This window comes from Triticum aestivum, chromosome 3A, assembly GCF_018294505.1.
Source record: "Triticum aestivum cultivar Chinese Spring chromosome 3A, IWGSC CS RefSeq v2.1, whole genome shotgun sequence".
In the NCBI taxonomy this organism is placed as follows: Eukaryota; Viridiplantae; Streptophyta; class Magnoliopsida; order Poales; family Poaceae; genus Triticum; species Triticum aestivum.
In genome coordinates, this window is record NC_057800.1 from 95,420,603 (window position 1) to 95,441,251 (window position 20,649).

Sequence of the window (20,649 nt, forward strand, 5' to 3'; positions counted from 1 at the left end):
GGCAGAGTAATACCACATATAGGTAGATATGGTAGACTCATCTGGAACAACTTTGGGTTTAAGGATTGTGGATGCAAAGAACTATTCCCGCTTAGTACAGGCGAAGGCTAGCAAATAGGTTGAGAAGCGACCATCTAGAGAAGCGGCCAACTAGAGAGCGACAACGGTCATAATCATGCATTGAGAATAATTAACATTGAATACGAGCATGAGTAGTATATAACCATTCGGAACATAAAATATTATGAAGGCAGCGTTGGTTTTGAATCAACTGCATGTGTGAACATGTGCCAAGTCAAGCCACTCGAACTATTCAGAGGAGGATACCATACTGTCATACTACATCATAACCATTTTAATGCATGTCGACACTTAAGATAAATCATTATCCACGCCTTACTATTTAAGCATGGCATGATTAACTATAATCTCTAATTTTTCATCACAAACATTACTCAAAATATGCTAAATCAAGAACGACTGAGTTAAACATATTTACAAAAAAGAAAACAAGAAGAGTTCATACCAGCTTTCCTTCACCGCAGTCACTTCATCAAATCATCATCATTATTGCCTTTCACTTGCACGACCGAATGATGTGAAAATAATAATAGTGCAAGTGTGTCGTGGACTAAGCTGAAATCTGCAACATTTTATTAAAGGAGAAGACAAGGTAATATTGGCTCTTCATAGATCAACAATAATGCATATAAGAGCCACTCATCAATTTCATCGTGGACTTCTCCTTACGACAACTCAAAGAAAAGAAATAAATTCACAAAAACACACTAAAATATTTTTTGAGTTTTCAGTTTTTCTTAAGGAAGCAAATTAATGAAGGAAAAATGAAAAGCGAGAAACACTACTTACACGGGAAAACCCCAACAAACAGCAGAAGAAACAAGAAATCTTTTTGGGTTTCCTTTTACTACTAAGAACTAACTAAACAAGAAAGAAAAAACAAAAAGAAGCGAGAAATATTTTAGGATTTTCGAAGTTTTTCAAACACACAAGAAGAAAGCGGAAATAAAACTAACATGGATATGGATATGGGTACTAAGAAATAGAGTACCTCTCTTCTTTGGAGTTGGCTTTGGCGGTGGTTCAGGAAGTGTCCAATCATCAGCATTTCTCAATATATTATTCAATAGTTCTTCATCCTGTTCAACAGTTCGTTCCCTGAAAACACAACCAACACAACTATCTAGGTAGTGTAGCGACCAGACCTCAAACAGTCTGATCTCTGTGCTCAGGTGTCATCCCTGGATCAGTAATGCTGACACCACACAGTACTTGAAGGATTTATAACAGAGTAGCAATCACACACTTATTACATCGAGTGTCTCAATAGAGAACTTATTATAATAAATATGGCTTAAGGCCATCTAGTAACAATAATAGCGGAAGGCTTGGAAGATAAGTGAGTCCATCAACTCCAATGGCATCACTGAGTATAGAACCACAACCTAAAACTCCTTAATCATCGTCTGAAAAGTCTGCAACATTAACGTTGCAGCCCGAAAACGGGTCAGCACATGGAATATGCTGGCAAGGTAACACATAGAGAGTAATGGAATGAAACAGCTATACTATATGCATATTTGGCTGGTGGAAAGCTCTATGGTTACTATTTTGCGTAAAGCTAATTTTTCCCTACTACAAAGGAATAAATTTTATTTAACTATCATGGTAGTTGTTAAACATTGAGAATGGTTGATAGCATTCTCAATCCTAATTAAGCATCATCATTAAACAAAACCCATCAAAATTAAATTTTAGAGTAACATGATGAGATTCACATGATAATCCAAGTACTAGATACTCAAGATGTCCATAACCGGGGACACGGCTAACCATGATTAGTTTATACACTCTGCAGAGGTTTGCACACTTTTCCCCACAAGACTCGATCGCCTCCGTTTGGTTTCTCGCACTACACGGTGTTTGAGAAATGGATGATCGAGACATAGTCTTTCAGAAGCACTAGCACCTTACGATGGATAGACCGTTACACCTACTTTCCCCTACATCTGCTAGTCTACCCTGTAAGAGTTCACACGACTTAATCAACTATGCTAGAGCCCATAATAGCTTGTGGCTGCACATGGAAGTTTCTAGTATGAAAAATCTCATGATCCCTTTGGGCATGGGTGGCGGTCCATAAAGAAAAACAGGCAATCCTGGAATACCCAGGTACCTCAATCCACCCACATGTGTGTTTAAGTTGCCACCTTAGATAAACCATTAATTAACAAACTCACATCTGTCATGGATATCACTCACTAATCCACGTCTACTAGCATAGCATGGCATAATAGGCAAACGTAGAAGTAACTCCCAAAGGTTTGATAAAACAACAGGTAATAGGTACTACATCAACTACTTCCCATCCCACAATTTAATTAGATCCTAATCATGCAATGTTTGAGGATTGATCTAATGCAATCAAACTGGATAGTAGGAGGTATGATCAAAGTGTTACTTGCCTTGCTGATGATCCGCGAAACCTAGAGATTCGAAGTAACAGGCGGCGCACTCCGGGTATTCTATCACAGACAAACAAACAAGCATACAATAATTATTCATCTAATGCACAGGTAAAACTCAAATAAGAGATCTACCCAGAAAGTTCAACTTAAGAACTCCGGTTTGCAAAAAGAATCAAATCAAACGAAGCAACGAAAGTCAAACGGCAAAAGAAACAGGCTTCGTTTACTATTCTGGATCTAGGGAAATTTTTACAGTGGCAAAAACTTGTTTAAGTTGGTTAAACGGATAGAGGGTTTCGAGACGAAACTCCAGGCGCTTGAATCGCCTGATTCCGATAAACGAGCGAAAAGTTATACTAAAACGAAAATCGGATCAGGAATCGCGATCAGAAAAATCACGGATTTAATCCGAGAAAAGAAAAATGACGAATGTTCGCTAGAACGAACGAACGAACGCTTGCTATTTAAATAAATCGGAAAAACCGATCTATTTAAAAAACCGAAACAAAAAAAACGAACAAAACTGTCGGAAAAACCGAACGGTTTTTCGGAAAAAAAACGGCGTCTAAAAAAAACTACCGGGCAACTCCGGCGAGGCTCCGGCGGCGGCGGCGGGGCTCCGGCGGCGGCGGCGGCGCTAGGGCGGCGGGGCGGCGCACTAGGGTTTGGGGAGGTCCCGGGCTGGGCTCCCCGGCTTATAAAGCCTGGACGGGCCTAGTGTCCGGGTCGGACACGGCCCGTAGGTCGGTTGCGTTTTTCTTAAATTAATTCTGCGCAGAAAAACAAATAAAAGAAATACTAAACGGACTCCAAAAATCCCGAAATAAATTTTCCCCGGCTTCTAAAATCAAGCCGCACAAGGTGAACATTTATTTGGGGCCTAAATACAAATTCGAAAAACGCACATTTTTCCTAAATTCAAATAAAATATCGAAAAACTCCGAAATAAAATCTTATTTGATTTTATTATTAAATCCTCAATATTTATTTATTTTGGGAAAGTCATTTTATTCCCTCTCTCATATTTTTGTAATAGAAATAATTGATGATAAAATAATTAAAATCAAATGATCCTATTCTCAAAATTTGAGAAAACTCAAATATGAAAATAATGAAATCCCCAACTCTCTCCGTGGGTCCTTGAGTTGCGTAGAATTTCTAGGATCAAAACCAAAAGCAAATAAATTATGATATGCAATGATGATCTAATGTATAACATTCCAAATTGAAAATTTGGGATGTTACAAACCTACCCCCCTTAAGATGAATCTCGCCCTCGACATTCGGGTTGGCTAGAAAATAGGTGAGGGTGGTCCTTGAGCAAATCTTCCTCTCGCTCCCAGGTGGCTTCATCCTCCGTGTGGTGGCTCCACTGAACCTTACAGAACTTGATAACCTTGCTGTGGGTGACTCGGCTGGCAAACTCAAGAATCTTAACTGGTTTCTCCTCATAGGTCAAATTATTATCCAACTGAATTGCTTCCAATGGCACTGTGTCTCTCAAGGGTATGTCAGCCATCTCCGCGTGGCACTTCTTTAGCTGGGAAACGTGGAACACATCATGAACTCCTGACAATCCTTCGGGCAATTCCAACTTGTAGGCCACTTCTCCCATATGTTCCAATACTCGGTATGGTCCTACAAATCATGGTGCTAACTTTCCCTTAACACCAAAGCGCTTTATTCCCCAAAGTGGGGATACTTGAAGATAAACTCTGTCTCCGACTTCGTAAACTGTCTCCTTGCGTTTTGAATCTGCATAACTCTTCTGCCTGGATTGAGCTACCTTGAGCCTATCACGAATCAATTTCACCTTCTGTTCAGACTCTTTAATCAAATTAGGCCCAAACAATTGGAGGTCTCCAACTTCATCCCATGACAACGGTGTCCTGCACCTCCTTCCGTACAAGGCTTTGAAAGTGGCCATCTTTAAACTGGATGGATAGCTGTTGTTGTAAGAGAATTCTGCATATGGCAAATTGTCGTCCCAGCTAGATCTGTAATCTAGCGCACAAGCTCTTAGCATATCCTCCAAAATCTGATTGACTCTCTCGATTTGTCCATCTGTCTATGGATGAAAAGTTGTGCTGAACTCTAGCCTGGTACCCAAAGTTTCGTGCAACTGATCCCAGAACTTTGAGGTAAACTGGGTTCCTCTATCTGATACTATACTCCTCGGAACTCCATGCAAGCATACAATCATGGTCATGTATATCTTTGCCAACTTAGCACTGGTGTAAGTGGTCTTTATCGGGATGAAATGAGCTACTTTCGTCAATCGATCAACTACAACCCAAATCGAGTCATAGCCTGAACGAGTCCTGGGTAATCCCGTGATAAAATCCATGCCTAACTTATCCCACTTCCATCCGGGTATCGGCAATGGCTGTAGCAATCCTGTTGGCTTCTGATGCTCTGCCTTTATTCTCTGACATACGTCACAAACCGCTACATACTCCGCAATATCTTTCTTCATTCTGGTCCACCAGAAGGTATCCTTCAAATCCAAATACATCTTGGTATTTCCTGGGTGAATCGAATATGGTGAATCGTGTGCCTCTTGCAGAATTAACTTCCTGATCTCCGGGTCATTGGGCACATAAACACGGTCTTCAAACCATAGGGTGTCGTGCTCATCCTCATGAAATCCTTTAGCCTTTCCTTCACTCATTTTCTCCTTTATAGAGGCAATCTCCTTGTCAGTCTTCTGAGCTTCTCTGATGCTATCCATCAAAGTTGACTGAATCTCCAATGCTGCTACAAAGCCTCTCGGAACTATTTCCAAACATAGCTCACGAAGATCCTCGGCTAACACCTTTGGTATTTCTCCCGTCATTAGTGTATTGACATGGCTCTTACGGATCAATGCATCAGCTACTACATTAGCCTTTCCAGGATGGTAATGCAATCTCATATCATAATCCTTGATGAGCTCCAACCATCTCCTTTGTCTAAGGTTTAACTCCTTCTGCGTGAAAATGTATTTCAAACTCTTGTGATCCGTGTACACTTCACAATGATTTCCAATGAGGAAATGTCTCCATGTTTTCAATGCATGCACTACGGCTGCTAACTCCAAATCATGCGTGGCATAATTCAATTCATGGGGTTTCAGTTGTCGTGAGGCATATGAAACAACTCTCCCTTCCTGCATAAGCACTGCTCCAAGTCCTCGACGTGAAGTGTCGCAATACACCTCATAATCCTTGGTCTGGTCTGGCAAAATCAACACTGGTGTAGTAACCAAGCGTTTCTTCAGCTCCTGGAAACTAGCCTCACACTCCTCGGTCCATATGAACTTGGTATCCTTCTTTAACAACTCCGTCATAGGTTTTGCAATTTTGGAGAAATTCTCAATAAATCTCCGGTAGTATCCTGCGAGTCCAAGGAAACTCCGGATCTCTCCAACCGTTGTTGGTGCCTCCCACTTGGTCACGATATCAACTTTAGTGGGATCAACTGCTATTCCTTCTCCGGATATAACGTGTCCGAGGAATCCTACTTCCTTCAACCAAAACTCACATTTGCTAAACTTGGCATATAGTTGATGTTCCTTGAGCTTTCCAAGAACCAAACGCAAATGTTCCTTATGCTCCTCTTCATTCTTCGAGTAAACCAGAATATCATCAATGAACACCACGACGAACTTATCCAAGAACTCCATAAACACTTTGTTCATCATGTTCATAAAATAGGCAGGTGCGTTAGTCAGACCAAATGACATAACAGTATACTCGTACAGCCCATACCTGGTGGTAAAAGTTGTCTTAGGTATATCATGTTCTTGAATCTTCAACTGGTGGTATCCTGATCGCAGATTGTTCTTGGAAAATACCTTAGCTCCTTGCAATCGATCAAACAGATCATTGATCATTGGTAGTGGGTACTTGTTCTTGATTGTTACTTCATTCAACCCACGATAGACAACAACCATCCTTAATGACTCATCCTTTTTCTCCACTAGAAGTACTGGTGATCCCCAAGGCGACGAACTTGGGCGAATGTAACCTTTATCCAGTAACTCCTTAATCTGCTTCTTAATCTCCACCAAATCATTTGCGGGCATCCTGTATGGTCTCTTTGATATTGGCCCTGTGCCTGGTAATAGCTCAATCAAAAACTCAATATCTCTATCTGGTGGCATGCCTGGCAACTCTTCGGGGAATACGTCAGGGAAATCCCTTACCACTGGTACTTCCTCCTGCACAACTCCTGATAAGGAATTTACTTGTGTCCTATTTGGCGCATGCCGAGATACATACTTGATCCTTCTTCCTTCTGGTGTCGTAAGCAAAATTGTCTTACTGGCGCAATCGATGTTTCCCCCATACATCGACAGCCAGTCCATACCGAGAATTACATCCAAACCTTGGGATTCCAAAATAATTAAATCCGTTGGGAAAATATGCCTTCCTATACTTAATGGCACTTGGAAACATCCTTGACTGGCCATATACTCCGCTCCTGGTGAGCTTACTAGCATAGGTGTTCTAAGAACCTTAGTGGGCAAGTTATACTTATCCACAAATCCCCTTGATATGTATGAATGCGATGCACCAGTATCAAAAAGAATGAGTGTAGTAAATGACTTAACCAAAAACTTACCGATTACTGCATCCGGCTGCTCTTCAACCTCCTCCACATTAACGTGGTTCACCTGTCCCCTGTTGAAAGGGTTCCGCTTCTTCCCAGAGCTTCCATTGCCATTCTGGCCTTCAGGACATTCATTGGCATAATGTCCGGTCTTCTGACACTTAAAGCAAGTGACTTGGCTCAGGTCTTTCTTGGCTGGGGTTGATGGGTTGGTACGGTTCTGGCCATTGCTTCCTCCATTACCATTACCATTCTTGGTGCCGTTGTGATTGTGCGACCTACCTCCTCCATGGATATGCTGAAAATGTCCTCCCGATCTAGGGGTAAATCGTGGCTTCTGCTGAGCTCCTGAATTGTACTTTCCTTGTGCATACTTCCTCTTGCGATTTTCAATTTGCTGATGCTTCCCTTCAATCATAAGAGCACGATCTACCAACTCCTAGTAGTTGTTGAAGGTTGCTACCATCAACTGCATGCTCAACTCATCATTCAGTCCTTCCAGAAACTTCTCCTGCTCAGCTGCATCCGTAGCAACGTCATCTCGGGCAGAACGTGCTAATTTACTAAAGTCCTCCACATACTAGCCAACTGTCCGTCCTCCTTGGCGCAAGTTGCGAAACTCTCACTTCTTCAAGGCCATAGCTCCTGCTGAAACATGGGCAGTTCGAAAAGCCTGCTGAAACTGGTCCCATGTGACAGTGTCGACAGGAAAAGTGGCTGTGAAATTCTCCCACCATGATGTTGCGGGTCCTTCCAGCTGATGTGCGGTAAACTTCACCTTCTCCGCATCTGTGCATCCTACTGTGGTCAACTCTCTAGCTGTCTTGCGGAGCCAATCATCTGCTACTATCGGCTCGGTGCTACTGGAAAACATCGGCGGATTCAGCCTAAGAAAACGGGCTAAGTGATCAACAGGTGGTGGTGGTGGTGGGTTGTTGTTGTTGTTCCCCTGATTCTGATTCTAGACTAGCAACTGCATCAATGTGTTCTGCTGTTGGATCAACTGGGTGAGCTCCGGTGGGAAGGTAAATCTGGGGTCATGTCTCGGAGGCATCTGAGGGTTTAGAAAAGATGAGATTTAAGAATAGAGGGGGTCTAAAGAGAAAACACTACCCATATGCACATGAGGCAAAAGCAAACAATTCACTTCATTCAATCAAACAAGGGCATACAATCGATCTAACTATCGCAAAAGTGCTCGGACTACTGTATTTACATGGTGGACTACTACTACTGATGAGGTGGTCTACTAGAAATATTCTTCGGTTGCAGACTCCATGATATCTGCTCCGGCTTCATCAACATAGTCATCATCGCTATCATCTGGGTCCGAGTCGGTGTCGTCGATGATGATGTAGTCTTCCGGGCGAATCTCCTTGGGTTCTTCGTCTTCATCTACTGGTGTAGGGCCTCCCATAAATATCCCAATTTTCATTATTAGGTCAGCATTCTTATCCACTAATACTTCAATTTCTTCTTCATAATCTTCACGTGTAGCCTTGAGTTCTTCCTCCAGTTCCTTGATTCTTGTCCTTGCCTTCTTCAGGTCTATCATGTCGGTGCACATCTGGTTCTCCTAACATCGAATGTGCTGGTTTAATTCCTGGATAAAAGCTGCAATTGATCTATCCTTTCTGGTGCTGATCATCTCCCAGTGCTCATCTCGGTGCCCACAAATTTGGTAGATAGTATCCTTGAGATCATTGCGGTAGACTTCTCCAATGCGTCCCATGGCGATGTGAGCTGCCATGCTCTTTCCTAGACTCCAAGTTGGTGCATCAAAAGAAAACTCTATGGGCTTAGTGACTGGCATGAACGTCCATTCCTGGAACTTGAACTTGAATCATCCAGCGCTCTTCTTCAGATAAGGTGGCGTTGTAGGTTCCGGTTAAGCTTGGTACTCCTATGTTCAGGTATCTAGTGACTTCCTTCAGGTGACGTCCAAAGGGTGTATCTTCATCCGGTTGCGTGAACTTATTCCTTGCATCCGCCATCCTAAAGAGTAGAAAAGATGAGAGGTTAGAAGAGAAGAGAGTGAATGGTGATCTAGGTCTTTAGCTTAGTGGTCGTGTCCTATAGTCAGCGTGTGCTCTGATACCATCTTTGTAGCGACCAGACCTCAAACAGTCTGATCTCTGTGCTCAGGTGTCATTCCTGGATCAGTAATGCTGACACCACACAGTACTTGAAGGATTTATAACAGAGTAGCAATCACACACTAATTACATCGAGTGTCTCAATAGAGAACTTATTACAATAAATATGGCTTAAGGCCATCTAGTAACGATAACAGCGGAAGGCTTGGAAGATAAGTGAGTCCATCAACTCCAACGGCACCACTGAGTATAGAACCACGACCTAAAACTCCTTAATCGTCATCTAAAAAATCTGCAACATTAACGTTGCAGCCCGAAAACGGGTCAGCACATGGAATATGCTGGCAAGGTAACACATAGAGAGTAATGGAATGAAACAGCTATACTATATGCATATTTGGCTGGTGGAAAGCTCTATGGTTACTGTTTTGCGTAAAGCTAATTTTTCCCTACTGCAAAGGAATAAATTTTATTTAACTATCATGGTAGTTGTTAAACATTGAGAATGGTTGACAGCATTCTCAATCCCAATTAAGCATCATCATTAAACAAAACCCATCAAAATTAAATTTTAGAGTAACATGATGAGATTCACATGATAATCCAAGTACTAGATACTCAAGATGTCCATAACCGAGGACACGGCTAGCCATGATTAGTTTATACACTCTGCAGAGGTTTGCACATTTTTTCCCACAAGACTCGATCGCCTCCGTTTGGTTTCTTGCACTACACGGTGTTTGAGAAACGGATGACCGAGACATAGACTTTCAGAAGCGCTAGCACCTTACGATGGATAGACCGTTACACCTACTTTCTCCTACATCTGCTAGTCTACCCTGTAAGAGTTCGCACGACTTAATCAACTATGCTAGAGCCCATAATAGCTTGTGGCTGCACACGGAAGTTTCTAGTATGAAAAATCTCATGATCCCTTTGGGCCTGGGTAGCGGTCCATAAAGAAAAACAGGCAATCCTGGAATACCCAGGTACCTCAGTCCACCCAGATGTGTGTTTAAGTTTCCACCTTAGATAAACCATTAATTAACAAACTCACATATGTCATGGATATCACTCACCAATCCACGTCTACTAGCATAGCATGGCATAATAGGCAAACGTAGAAGTAACTCCCAAAGGTTTGATAATACAACAGGTAATAGGTACTACATCAACTACTTCCCATTCCACAATTTAATTAGATCCTAATCATGCAATGTTTGAGGATTGATCTAATGCAATAAAACTGGATAGTAGGAGGTATGATCAAAGTGTTACTTGCATTGCTGATGATCCGCGAAACCTAGAGATTCGAAGTAACAGGCGGCGCACTCCGGGTATTCTATCGCAGACAAACAAACAAGCATACAATAAGTATTCATCTAATGCACAGGTAAAACTCAAATAAGAGATCTAACCAGAAAGTTCAACTTAAGAACTCCGATTTGTAAAAAGAATCAAATCAAACGAAGCAACGAAAGTCAAACGGCAAAAGAAACAGGCTTCGTTTACTATTCTGGATCTAGTGCAATTTTTACAGTGGCAAAAACTTGTTTAAGTTGGTTAAACGGATAGAGGGTTTCGAGACGAAACTCCAGGCGCTTGAATCGCCTGATTCCGATAAACGAGCGAAAAGTTATACTAAAACGAAAATCGGATCAGGAATCGCGATCAAAAAAATCGCGGATTTAATCCGAGAAAAGAAAAACGACGAACGTTCGCTAGAATGAACGGACGAACGCTCGCTATTTAAATAAATCGGAAAAACCGACCTATTTAAAAAACCGAAACAAAAAACGAACAAAACCGTCGGAAAAACCGTTGGAAAAAAACAGTGTCTAAAAAAAACTACCCGGCAACTCCGGCGAGGCTCCGGCGGCGGCGGGGGGGCTCCGGCGCGGCGACGCTAGGGCGGCAGGGCAGCGCGCTAGGGTTTGGGGAGGTCCCGGGCTGGGCTTCCCGGCTTATAAAGCCTGGACGGGCCTAGTGTCCGGGTCGGACACGGCCCGTAGGTCGGTTGCATTTTTTTAATTTAATTCCGTGCAAAAAACAAATAAAAGAAATACTAAACTGACTCCAAAAATCCCAAGATAAATTTTCCCCGGCTTCTAAAATCAAGACGCACAAGGTGAACATTTATTTGGGGCCTAAATGCAATTTTGAAATGCACATTTTTCCTAAATTCAAATAAAATATCGAAAAACTCCGAAATAAAATCTTATTTGATTTTATTATTAAATCCTCAATATTTATTTATTTTGGGAAAGTCATTTTATTCCCTCTTTCATATTTTTGTAATAGAAATAATTGATGATAAAATAATTAAAATCAAATGATCCTATTCTCAAAATTTGAGAAAACTCAAATATGAAAATAACGAAATCCCCAACTCTCTCTGTGGGTCCTTGAGTTGCGTAGAATTTCTAGGATCAAAACTAAAAGCAAATAAATTATGATATGCAATGATGATCTAATTTATAACATTCCAAATTGAAAATTTGGGATGTTACAGGTAGTCCCTAGAGGCATTGGTCAGTCCATTACAAAAGATATCAAGTATTTCATTTTTCTTAAGAGGGTGACCAGGAAAAGCATTAAGTAATTGGAGCAGGCTCCCCCAAGCTTGAGGGAGATTCTCTTCTTCAAATTGCACAAAGTTAAATATTTCCTGTAAGGCAGCTTGTTTTTTATGAGCTGGAAAATATTTTTCAGAGAAGTAGTATATCATATACTAGGGACTACGCACACAACCAGGAGTAAGAGTATTAAACCATGCTTTAGCATCACCCTTTAATGAGAAAGGAAACAACTTAAGAATATAGTAGTAGCGAATCTTTTCCTCGTGAGCAAATAGGGTGGCAATGTCATGCAATTTAGTAAGGTGTGCCACAATAGTTTCAGTTTTATAACCATGAAAATGATTGAATTCCACCAAAGTAATTAATTCAGGGTCCATGGGGAATTCATAATCCTTATCGGTAACAAAGATAGGAGAAGTAGCAAATTTAGGATTGTATTTCATTTTCTATATCATAGCTTTTTTTCTTTCAGCTTACTCGGCAATTTCTTAATGTCATCTCTATCACTACAAGCAAGAAATTCTCTAGTTATCTCCCTATCCATAACATAACCCTCGAGTATCTTAGGCATTTCAATTAACTCTAGTAGGAGAGCTAGGCATAATAGGTGAATCATAATTTTCATTAGTTTCAGCATTCTCAAGTTCTTTAGCTTTTGCAAGTTGTTCATCAAGAAATTCATCTAGTGGCACAGTTTTATCAAGTAGAATACTAGCATCATCATATGTTTCATTTATAGAAGAAGTAGCATCATGAATTACTTGCGACATATTAGATTGAATAACAGGTGGTGGTGTCACAAGCCTACTTAAAATAGAAGGTGGATCAAGTGTAGAGTGTGATTGGAATTCCTTACCTCCCCTCATCTTAGAGGGTACGATTTTGGTCTTAGCGCCTTTCAGATTCTTAATAGTGATCAACAGATATAATTCCCAAGTGACTCAACAAATAGAGCTATGCTCCCGGCAACGGCGCTACAAAAAGGACTTGATAACCCACAAGTATAGGGGATCGTGACAGTCTTTGAGGGTAGTATTTCACCCAAATTTGTTGATTTGACATAAGGGGAGCCAAAGAATATTTATGAGCCTTAGCAGTTGAGTTGTCAATTCAACCACACCTGGGAAATTATATTTCTGCAGCAAATTCTTTAGTAGCATAGTAATTTGATAGTTTTGATAGTAGCAGTAACAGGAACAGTAATAGAAGCAGTTTGTGATGATTGTAACAGCAGCAGCAATAGTAACTTAGCACAGATCAATATGAGAAAACGTAGGAATTGGGTCAGTGATGGATATTTGTCTTGGATGATATTCATCATATAACAGTCACAACCTAGAGCGATACACAATAGCTCCAGTTCATCAATTCAATGTAGGCATGTATTCTGTATATAGTCATACGTGCTTATAATAAGAACTTGCATGACATCTTTTATCCAACCCTCTTGTGACAGGGGGTCCACAAGGAAACTAAGGGATATCAAGGCCTACTTTTAATAGAGAACCGAAACAAAGCATTAACACATGGTGAATACATGAACTCCTCGAATTACAGTCATCCCCGGAGAGTATCCCAATTATTGTCGTGGCCGAAGAATTAGAAGGGGGATATTAGAACCACACTGAGCTTCTAATTATCAGGATTAGAGAGGATCTAGATCTAGCTCAAATTGGGTCAACTAGAACTAGAACTAAAACTAGAGAACTAGAGAAGGCTCCAAAAACTTGTATATCCAAAGGTCAAAATCCTCTAGTATATACAGGTTGGAGGGAGGGGAGGGGGCACCACAAGGGAGGAAGGTTTCCCTTCCCCCTTGCACCGGCCAAGGAGGGGGAACTCCGTCCAATTTAGCCTCGTCCCTTCCTTCTCCATGAAGAAAGGGGCTCCTCCCTATTGGGCCCAATACTCTTTCCACCTCTTGGCCTTTTAAGGCCCGTTGATATTTAATTACATGTAAAAGCCTCCTAACTATTATTAGAGCTTTTTATTATTAATTTAACATCTCCAAAAACATTTTCCACCTGTATATTATTTATCGATAATACCCGGTATTACCCGATAAAGCCCAAAACTCTTCCAGTGACCGCGAAACGCTTCTGGTTCCTCTCGAAACTATTTCGAATATTAATGACACTATTTCATAAATATTTCCTCATTACTCATATCTCAGCAGATCATGATTACCTTAAGCTTGTGACCCTATAGGTTCGGTAAAACATAGACATGAACAAAACCCCTTTCGTTCAATGACCGATAGCGGAACCGTGGACGTCCATCGATCGCTATGAGTACACGAATGATATTCGAGTGAACTTTGGTTATCATGTGTGTATTCCCTTTGCTTTGTGATAATTTACAAAACCCGAGGTGAGATATATCAGTATCCCCTTGAGTCATTCGCATGCTCATTATACTGGTCTCCTCGTTACCGGTTTCGTTCTTCTTTATCGTTGAAATGTTCCGGCATCCCCGTGACCTAGTTGCCTGTGTCAGGATAGACGATGACGGATGTCGTCACACCGAGCAGGCCCCAAAAATATCTCTCCATCATCGGAGGAGCAAATCCCACTCTTGAGCTATCTAGCCCCTTGTCAAACTTTTCGATGAACCTATCAGTTGTCATTATGATCACTGTATTACAGATGATGTTTGGGCAACCCCAAAGTTCATCGTATAGTAAGAAGTGAGTACGATACTCTCATGGTCTAAGAAACTAAAGCATATGTTAACTTGTGACGAAAGCATCTCAAAGTATAACAATCGAGTTTGGGGCAATTCAATATGATCATTCTTCTAACTTCATATTCTCAAAGTTGTTTTGGGGCTATCGTTACACTTAAGATATCTCAATATCTAGAAAACATGATCACAAATAACCCTTGAGCTAGTCTTAGAGGAGAGACTAGGAATCAGATTTTACTGTTTATCATTCCACACATGCATATGAGTTTTCCACTTAATTGCATATTCCAGGATCACAACAGCTATAGCATAGAATATAAACTCTTAATTATAAACATGGAAATATAATAATACAATATTGTTGCCTCTAGGGCATATTTTCAATAGTTCGTCACTGGGACAACTACTAAACTATCTTTTTATCCTTAGTGGTAGTCACGGGAGAATGGAGGCGCGAGAGGTGCTTGAAACAGAGCCCCGCGTCTTCCTTCCGAAGACGAGGAGGCTCTCTAAGGCCTAGCTGGCAGCACAGCCAGTCGAACCCTCATCCTTTCAGCATGAATGTGTGTCCAGCCATCTGCGGTGACTCAAGCCCATGGTATCCCATCCCTTCTCGTGCAGGGCACAACATGAGTAGAGCTCCCCTATTCAATGTTGCAGGTGACATCAATGGTGGCAAATGGGGTGGCGATGTCTGAGGAGAGGCGGGTTGGCTTTAAGCAGTGGTTGGGGGTCATGAATGCGGAGGCAAGCGAGTCAGCAACCTCGGTTTCAAGGGACGGCGCAGGGATGTACGGCGACAAAGTAGATGATGTGGCTTGGGTCTGGATCTGGCTTCCAGGCTCATGCAGAACTGTCACATTGATGAGGCTCGAAGAGGCAATAACATCGCGCTACGGAGTGAGAGGAACCAAGGGTGCGTGGGGATAGGATGGTTGGCTAAAATGGTAGAGAAGGCAGATGACGTGGTGGAGGGAGAGGTTGCAGCGGTGGTGGGAGCTGGGGCGGGCGTCGCGAGAGTCATACTTGTCTCACATGCATTGGTCTTGATCTATCTTTAGGACATGTTATCTCCATGTCAGCACCCAGTCACCGTAAACCAGCCAGGGACGGTTTTTGGCTAGTATTGGATTGTTTAGGGGGGGTAAGGGATAGTAAAATGGACTTTTTCTACCTCTAATTTATCGGGTATTGTTTATTCTAATATATGGAGCACAAAGAGTGGTGGCGTGTCACTATTGTCGGCCCACTGGGCCACAAGCCGGCAGACCAAGAGTGCACCGTTGACTTTGCGCACAAAACTAAGAATCCCACTCAGATTAGGCTATATCAGATTCCATTTTATACGCCTACAAGTTTCTGGTAATACTACCTTTCAGATGTAGTTTTATATTATTTTTTTGGCAAAGATATAGTTTTAGGGCATCTTCAAAGCGGACCCTCAAACCTCCACTATATATCTAGACCGCAGTGTCCGGACCACTTTTAACATTCAACGAGGGCCCATATATGTTCGTTTAGCAGTTCGGACGTAAGGATTCTGGTATCCTAGCAACAAACGTGAGGGGCTTTGCGGGAGTCCGAACATGCACTTGACCAACACAAAGCCTCCCGCGTAGTCCTTGTCTCTTTTCTCTCTTCACATGCATGCTCCCCTCTCATCTCTCTTTCCTCTCATCTGGACACCACACCATAATATCTCACTACATCCATGGCCCCTATCTACTCTTTATCCCCCAACCGGACTATTTCATGAATAGCCTTCAATGGCGCTCTCCCGTATCATGTATGTGGACCACGTCCGAACATAGAAACAGACATTTGCCATGCTCATTTGCGGGTCAGCAATGTAAATGCCCTTATATGTTTGCCCTCACATCTCGGCCAGTTTGGATTTGAAGCCATTGTGCATAACAGGGTCATCTAGTCGGCATAAGAAGAAAGAAGTTTTGAAGGCTTGTGGAGCACATCAGCGGTGGTCCATGAAGTTTTGGTTTGACTACAACGACAAAGTGGCAACTGCTTCCAACCTTCCCGTGGAATTTGTTTAAGTTGGTCACTTGGTATCACCTACACTGTCGAGTGCTAACTGGTCCCCGTCTTAGAAGAAAATTAAAAAACCAACAGGTCGGTAGCTCAAACCAGTCTCCGCCGTCGACCACAGTGAACCCCCGCGTTCAACGTCCGAGATTTATCGCCCTTCGAGGCTTCGACCGTAGCAAGTCTGTTGGCAGTAGAATTAAGTGACGTGCTGATCTGATCAGCCGCAATATACAAATCGCCACGCCGTGTTTGCTGGTCACTTGGATGCTTTGGCACGAATCCACGGTAAAAAAAAATAGGATGGACTACGGAGGTGGGGCACGCGTAGTTGCCATGAAACTCGACTGGCTGGAATCTTTGGCCGTACGGCATACATTACTGCCACTGCTGCAATATATAAGGCGAGCAAACGCGCGCTGCTCACCCATAAACCGCTCCTGGTCCATTGCTTAACACACAGTACTCAGCTGAGAATCGAGTCCGGCGACAATATGAGGGTACGGGTTCTGTTTACTTGCAATATCTTTCGAAATTTTGTGTGGATTCTGCTTCATTGGTCTATTTTTGATCGATTTCTGCTTGGTGTTGTTGCAGACGGAGATGGTGATCAGGATGCAGGCGAGCTCCGACAAGGGCCAGCACTCCAAGGCCATGAAGATCGCGGCGGCAATCGACGGTACGCAGCAACCTATACAAATTCCTCTGTTCTTGACGAGACTCCTCTGCAATTGCTCAATGCGTCTGAGTTCTGACATATGTGGCGGATTCGACCAGGAGTGGAGTCGGTGACGCTGGCGGGGGAGGGGCGGAACCTGCTGCGGGTGGTCGGCGAGGGCGTCGACTCCAACCACCTCACCAGCAGGCTGCGGCGGAAGGTGGGCCACGCCGACATCGTCGAGCTGCGCACCCTGCAGGCGGGCCGCGGCTACGCGAGCGCCACCAACGCTGCCGCCGGAGCCGGCTACCACTCTTCGCAGGCCGCGGGCGCGGGCGAACGCGGGGACGCTGCCGCCTATGGGGGGTACAACAGTTACACTACGGCCGGCTACTTGCCGGTGGCCGCCGATCAGTACCACCGCCAGCAGCAGCAGCCGTCGTACGAGTACGAGTACTACCCGCCGGCGCCGTACCCTGCCACCGTCGTCCACCACGAGTACACGACCGGCGATCCGACCGGCTGCTCCATCATGTAGCGCCACCAGTGGTAGCTCTCGGTTCGGCGATTCTGTTTTTTTTTTTGTCACTGCGTTCATTTTTCTTTGTTTTTCTTTTGTTGGGGAGTGCACTGTATCGTGTGTTCGTGTGTGTAGTGCGATCCATCGGGGCCAATTTTTGCCGGCCCTCGTTGGATCTGTAATTTCTTAGTCAAATGGGTGCCTGGACGATGTCAAAGCGAGACGTGGAGTGCGAATTGTTTTTTTTTTAAATGAAGGCAAAAGCTTTGCCTCATGCATTAATTAAGAAGAGAATAGAGTTTTTTCTTTACAACACACACCCTTTACGCGACATGGCAATTACTCTCGCAAAATAAAAGACCTTAACTTCTTTGCCCCGGCGGTGACCCAAAGGCTTGCTTCGGCCACAATGGAGTTAAGCAGAATTGATGGAGGAGCGCTCTTGTGCCGAAATACTCTTGCGTTTCTCTCGTTCCAGATTACCCATGACACGAGCATGGTAATCGACGCCTTGGCCTTCCTGTCCGTAGTGCCGACGTCGCATGTACTCACCCACCAGCTCTCAACTGAGTCCATCAAGTGCCATGAGGTCGTGCTCATGTCATCAATGCCAAATCTCTGAATGACCAACCTCCAGAGCCTCAGAGAGTAGCGGCACTTGAAGAGGAGATGTGGCCCACATTCCTGCACGCCCTTGCACAATGGACAAGGACCGCAATTTGGCCACCCTCGCTTGGCCAACCGGTCGGCAGTCCAAATTCTGTCCTGAATCGCAAGCCAAGCAAAAAACTTCACTTTCGGTGGCGCCCAGGCCTTCCAAACCATTTGGTCCATGGGGAAAGAACCAGGCCCAAAATGTTTTGGTTCTATGCATTGGATTGTCATATTTTGTCACATAGGAGTATTTTTTTGTCAAGCTTGTCTAATATTAGTTTAATGAAGAGTCATAAGTTGACAAGCCTAAGAGATTTTTGCCACACATTTTGTGTCCAAACGCCACGAATTTTTGCACGCACATAGCTTGGATGTAAATATAAAAAAAAAACAGAATGTTGTTGACGTTTTTCTATTTTTAAGAATTTTACTGTTCATGGGTAGGAGCATCTGACCACCCTTTCCCCTTGGTACTGGCTTGTTTGAGATGCACTAATTATGATCACAAGATTCAAGGTTGCATAAAGTTTACAAGGCCTATATTAAATTATCGATGATACTAGTGATGCAAGTGAAGTTAATTTAGTCGGCAACAAAGTTCTGCTATTTTTTTGAGCCACAATATCGACAGAAATCATATTCTCGGCTGTAGTTGAAAATTTCACCAGACTATAATGTAAGTGCATCTCAGCGCTAAAGCTACAGAGAAGTGGATGCCCAAATCATTCTACCAAAGATATGCCAAGAGCGACCAGCATTCCCATTGTCAGGAAAATCAACTGACACATCGAGTTGCTTAGCGTAGTTTTCTGATCGTGCATCTGTGGGAGAACTCCGGCAACAGCAATGTAAATAAAACCACCAGCAGTAAATCCCTGTAGAAGTATGAATACCAGGTACCGAATCAGCTATAATAGCACACAAAGTAAACATTACTTATATTAACTACTCCATCCGATCCAAAATAAGTGTTGCAGTTTTGAACTAAGGTTGAACTGCGACACTTATTATGGATCAGAGGGAGTAATGATGTAATATGGATGGAAGCTAATTTGGTTGTGTGTGGAACTTGGGCGTCCCAAAAGAAGGAAGATTATATCCTATCAAGATCTATGAACGAGGCATTAGATGGTTTGCGTTGTGTAGAAAGTAGAAACAGCTTTAATAGAAAACCTAGCATGGTGACCCGCACATTAGCACAGCTAAATTTCCTATCGCGGCATCTTTTTAAAAAATCTCCATACTCCAGAACAAATTTTGGCCATTATGTTTCATATGAACATGCTTGCAAAAAGTTACACATGATAGTATCAGAAATCCATGACAAATAAAATGATAGCGTCCCCTGTACATGATCCTCAAACATTCTCTCCTCGCCACGCTTATTGTAGATTGTTTTCTCTAATGATGCCCTGTACATCAGTTCTCTTACGGGTTCTCAAAGGTTTGTATTGGGTTTCATCTCTAGCCTACCCCAACTTGCTTGGGACAGAAAGCTTTGTTGTTCTGGGCATGGCCTCTCCTATGGGTTGCTAGAAAGTTATAACTATTAGTTTGTATTCATTATTAATTTATGTAACATTCTGTATTCCTATTTCACTGACACATGTCAACAGTTACTTGTACTCCTTACTAGCCAACTCCAACAACTTGTATTACATACTTTGACATAATTTATTTCCTCCAACCTTGGATGTTGCATGGGAGCAATATATAGGTTCATTCGTATGATATGCCGCTTGCACATGCATCGCATTCATCTTCCCAACTAAGCTTGGTGTGCCTTCTTAACACAATCAAGACAGAAGCCAGGCAATGGGCAATGGCTGGTGCAAGGGGCCTCGCGGCGTTGCTTCCGACAATGTCGGTGTCAAGCGTGTAGAGGCGTCATGTTCTAATCACCGCCGAGTGTTGCCCTTAGGGCTTGTACAAGCTTTTCTTTCTACAATGCATTGAAAAGCAAGGCTTTTGCATTTTCTCAAGTAAAAAAAATCCGATTATTTGTAGGTCTACACCTGGTTGTATGGCGCTGAGTGTTGGCCGACTAAAAGGCGACATGTTCAACAGTTAGGTGTGACAGAGATGCACATGTTGAGATGGATGTGTGGCCACACAAGGAAGGACCTAGTCCGGAATGATGATATACGAGATAGAGTTGGGGTAGCGCCAATTGAAGAGAAGCTTGTCCAACATCGTCTGAGATGGTTTGGGCATATTCAGTGCAGGCCTCCAGAAGCGCCAGTGCATAGCGGATGGCTAAAGCGTGCCGGTTGCTACACCTAGTTGTACACGCACATACTACTTGATTCTTACAAATTTGCGATTCCACCCATAC

General features: G+C 42.9%; 2 protein-coding genes across 2 annotated transcripts in view; one reads left to right on the plus strand and one right to left on the minus strand.

The window, feature by feature from the left end:
- Positions 1-16,878: 16,878 nt before the first annotated feature.
- On the plus strand, positions 16,879-18,038 carry LOC123060470 (uncharacterized). The gene is made up of 3 exons (XM_044483208.1): positions 16,879-16,982; positions 17,080-17,161; positions 17,260-18,038. The coding sequence occupies exons 1-3, from the start codon at positions 16,977-16,979 to the stop codon at positions 17,676-17,678; spliced, it is 507 nt and encodes a 168-aa protein (XP_044339143.1). The 5' UTR covers positions 16,879-16,976; the 3' UTR covers positions 17,679-18,038.
- A 793-nt stretch (positions 18,039-18,831) lies between these two features.
- The window catches only part of LOC123060469 (IAA-alanine resistance protein 1), a 12,423-nt gene continuing 10,605 nt past the window's right edge, over positions 18,832-20,649 (minus strand). Inside the window, exon 11 of the mRNA XM_044483207.1 lies at positions 18,832-19,189. Within this exon, the coding sequence (XP_044339142.1) occupies positions 19,037-19,189 (153 nt within the window). The 3' untranslated portion in view covers positions 18,832-19,036. The remainder of the gene's footprint in view (positions 19,190-20,649) is intronic.

What these genes read in the sequence shown, in the direction of transcription:
- LOC123060470 (XM_044483208.1), top strand. An exon ending in GATCGCGGCGGCAATCGACG is followed by an intron (nt 17,162 to 17,259) that starts GTACGCAGCAAC and finishes GGATTCGACCAG; the next exon opens with GAGTGGAGTCGGTGACGCTG.